At 55.0% G+C, this 3,827-nt stretch overlaps 1 protein-coding gene across 1 annotated transcript; it reads right to left on the minus strand.

Annotated features, from left to right (window-relative positions):
• Window positions 1-994: 994 nt before the first annotated feature.
• ADPRHL2 (ADP-ribosylhydrolase like 2) lies at window positions 995-3,503 on the minus strand. The gene is made up of 5 exons (XM_010140818.1): window positions 3,409-3,503; window positions 2,396-2,603; window positions 2,102-2,286; window positions 1,912-2,012; window positions 995-1,379 (listed from the first exon to the last, which is right to left on the minus strand). The coding sequence occupies exons 1-5, from the start codon at window positions 3,474-3,476 to the stop codon at window positions 1,087-1,089; spliced, it is 855 nt and encodes a 284-aa protein (XP_010139120.1). The 5' UTR covers window positions 3,477-3,503; the 3' UTR covers window positions 995-1,086.
• Window positions 3,504-3,827: the final 324 nt, after the last annotated feature.

Here is a 3,827-nt window from a genome sequence, read left to right on the forward strand (position 1 = left end):
ACAAAGCTTTGCTAGAATATTCTTGGCCACCAGGACCACCTTCAGATGCACCCATTCTCCCTCAATGCCCACCTTTCCCTTTATTTTCAGCTCATTCGTACCGAGTACAGAGTTTTGAGGCCGTGGGAAGTAACTCCTGTTTCCCACCGAGGTCATTTTTGTCCCTGATTGCAGCAAACCCAGGAATTCGATCCTCGTCCAACACGAGGTTTCACAGCTCCCTCCACCAGCTGAGGGCAATCTCAGGACAGCAGGAGAAAGGCAGGATGTGCAGATTGGGAACAGAGGAGCAGTGAGAGCAGCTGCAGCAGTGTGAAAGCCACGTAAGGGAACACAAGGCTGGACAGACCAGGGAGATGGATCACAGGGCAACGGACCCCAGAAGAGCAGTAATTAGCTACAGCTCTTCCAGCAGCACCCGGAGCCAGCTGGGCTGTGTCTGCGTGCACCACTGCACTGCTCACAACGCCACCGGCTGCACCCTCAAATCCCTTCTCCAATCACCAGCACTTTTCATCATGCCTCTAAGGCAGCGAACCTCCCAGGAGGGCCACCCTCGTCCTCACCCCACAGCCCCAGCCACCACGCTGGACGTGCTTCTGTGGTGACAACCACCCACATCCTTTAGCTGGTCACGCAAGGGGGAGCTGGTGTTTTCAGAGGGGTGTGGAGCCCATGGAAGCCACTGCAGGACAGGCCACAACAACTGAAACAAAGGCCACAGCACAAGGAGCACAGAAAACCAGCAAGAAAGTCAGTGGATGCAGATGGCCACCCCGTAACTGCAGCGATGAGATGCCATGGTGGTGGACAGAGCAAGCAGCAGAAGTCGTACGGAAAACGTGACACTTCAGAGGGGATACAGCCACTGTCCCTGGCACCGCATGCAGCCACATCCCAGCGGAACCATAACTACAGGAGGTGTCCCCTCCCTCCCAGAGCAGCTCACACCTCCCACCCTCTGCTCATGGCAGTGGGCGGCTCTCCCGGGTGGCTGCAGACAGCACGGATCCACCACCAGATTCCTGCCCGGAGAAGCAGAGGCGAGCACCCGCATTGCCCTGGCTGAGAGGCTCCCCGCAGGGCTCAGAGCCGCTGGCAGTACAGTTCATACAGGCTACTCGCCAGCTGTTGCGTCTCCTGGAACGCCTCGCAGCTCTGCTCCCAGCTGGGGGGGATCTGCTCCTCCCCATAATAAGCCCCCGCGATGGCTCCTGCCATGGTGGCGATGGTGTCCGTGTCTCCCCCCAGGGAGATGCAGTAGATGATGGTCCTCTGCAGGCTGCTGTAGTGTTCAGGGATTTCCGGGTCGGCTTCCATACAGCGCAGGAAGGAGTAAATCGCCGTAGGGACCGACCGCAACGCCGCGATGCCGTTGCCTGTTAACAAAACCCACCAGCTTCAGCGCTGCAGACACCCGCATCCTCCTCCCTGCAGAAGTTCCTTTTCCCTTCTCACTGCAACGTCCTGTTGCCAGTTACTTTCAGTACCAGCAGCACTGGTTTTATCATGAGGGGCAAATTTTGAATCTCAGAAATCTCCCTGTAGTTCCCCAGTACCATTCACAGCCAGGAGACCAACCCCCAGCTGCACCAGCACAGTTTGGCAACACACACCTGCCTGCTCCCCTCACAGCCTTTAACACAAGAGATCTCGGAATATTAGGAAACGTTATTCGTGGCAAGTTTTTTTTAGCAAGATGTTTTTTCCCCACCAGCACAGAGCGGGAGTCACTGGGTTAAGACTCAGAGAATTACCAGCTGGTGAGCACAGGCGGCGTTTCCAGCACATTCCGTGCTTGAGGCAGCAGAGGCCGAAGTGTCAGTCCAGAGGAGGGCACACTGACTCAGCTGGCTGAGCCAGTCCTGCTCCCAGCTCTTGCCTAATGCCTGCGGTAAGGGAGGTACTCACCCAGTTCAAACAATACATCTGCTTTGGGAACGTTGCTGAGCTCCAAAAATTCCTTTATTTTCTTTAGACGCCTCGAAAACGGTAAATCCTCAAATCCCAGCCTGCAAACAAAATGTACAATGAAGAGGAGAGAGCACGGCGAGCCAGAACAAACTGTACGCAGCAGCTCGTGCCCCTCAGAGACACTTACGCTCGGGCATCAGTAAGAGACTTATCATCTGCCTCCATGTCTTCCATGTGGCCGATGAGCTGCTCCAGGAAGGTCTCCTTGCTGAGCTCTCCCTGCAGGGCCAGGTGCACGGCCAGGGCCTGCAGGATGGCCCCGTTGTAGCCCAGCGAGTTGGCGTGGGTTAACTCTGCACTCAGCTTCGCAAACTGCCAACAAGAACAGGCCGTTTGCAACCCCATCAAGAGATCACAGTGGGACAGGCCCGACAGCAGGGACCCCCCGGGCTGAGGGTCCCCAAGGAGCGGAGGACGATACCTTCTTCACATCCTGGAGGTCCGAATACATGAGCGAGACGCCCGCCACCCTCATGGCACCGCCGTTGCCATAGGAGCCCTTCCCGTTAAACTGAGCTCGTGCGGGTTCAAAAACATCGCTGCACTTGGGGCTCAGCAGCTTCTTGAAGACGTTGACGACGGCCATCCCGTAGCCCCTGTTCGGCTCCTTCTTGTACTCCTCAGCAAACCTGGGGCAGGCAAGAGCGCAGCAGTGAGGAAAACCATGTAGGGTGGCGGGCCTGTGCCCGAGGCTGGTGAAGAGGTTGTGTAAAGCCACTCATTACAGCAAGCTAATGACACGAGGGTTAATCAGTGACAGGCAGGGCTCCAGCGACTCAGTTCTGCAGGGAAAGAATCTGACTCCCGAAAGCGGGTGTGGAAGGAGGAAGGGTGCGTAAACATCACCCTTCACAACCCGCTTGCCTCCCTCTCCACTTCGCCTTGAAACAGAGACAAACTGGAGACGCTTCAGTGGGTCACAACCACAAGGAGAGCCTTTTGTTGGAGTTCAGTGGAAGAGTTTTCTAAACAAATAAACACTCTCCCTTAAGTGGAACCAAATGCTCCCAGGGCTGTGGATTCAAAAGGGAAATAGATCATAAACAAACCGAAGCTGACCTCACTAACTGGATTACAGGAAGGACCAGCATAAATAGCAACAAATAAAGACGAAGGGAAACGCTTCTGGAACGTCTAAGCATCATCTTCCAGAGAGGCAAATGCACACACGGGGCTGCAATACAGCACGTCCCATCCTGCTGCGCTTGAAAGCAGCTCCAAACCCCCGCGGTGCTGTGTGTCCCAGGACAGCACAAAGCACAGCACATTCCAGCCTTGGCCACTGCTTGTCTCGGGTTTTTTCTCCACAAATTAACAGTCACTTTGCCCCATCCCCTTTCACAGAGAATTACAGCGATTGCTTAACCTAAGGAGAGTTTTGCCCCCACCAGCAGACACCAGCAGCCCAGCTCTGGCCCTGGCTGCCGTCCTTACCTCTTGGCCATGTCAACTTCATCGAACTCCCGCTTGGCGAGCAGGGACTGCACCACTGACCTGCTCATGGCCGTGTCATCTGTGTATGGAAGTGTTTCTGAAACAGAAGGTCAAAATGCAATGTGACCATCCAGGAACAAACTCTCCTCCTGTCCTTCTCCCCTGCCAGCACCTCCCTGCTCTCCAAGGCCTGATTATCTGGGTAGCTGGAGTTAAAACATGAACAGACAGTCCCCAGAAGTTTCCTCTCGTCACTCGCCATGGTCATCAGAGGAAGATGTAAGTGCAACAGAATCAAGTGCCTTTAGGATCCTCCTGGGAGGACCCACAGGGCTTGCTACACAGCTTAGGACCCCACCACAAACCCAACATGACTTGCTAAGAGTTAAATAACTGTTCTTGTGCTTCTCTCACTTGAC

This window comes from Buceros rhinoceros, unplaced genomic scaffold (assembly GCF_000710305.1).
Source record: "Buceros rhinoceros silvestris isolate BGI_N320 unplaced genomic scaffold, ASM71030v1 scaffold32287, whole genome shotgun sequence".
In the NCBI taxonomy this organism is placed as follows: domain Eukaryota; kingdom Metazoa; phylum Chordata; class Aves; order Bucerotiformes; family Bucerotidae; genus Buceros; species Buceros rhinoceros.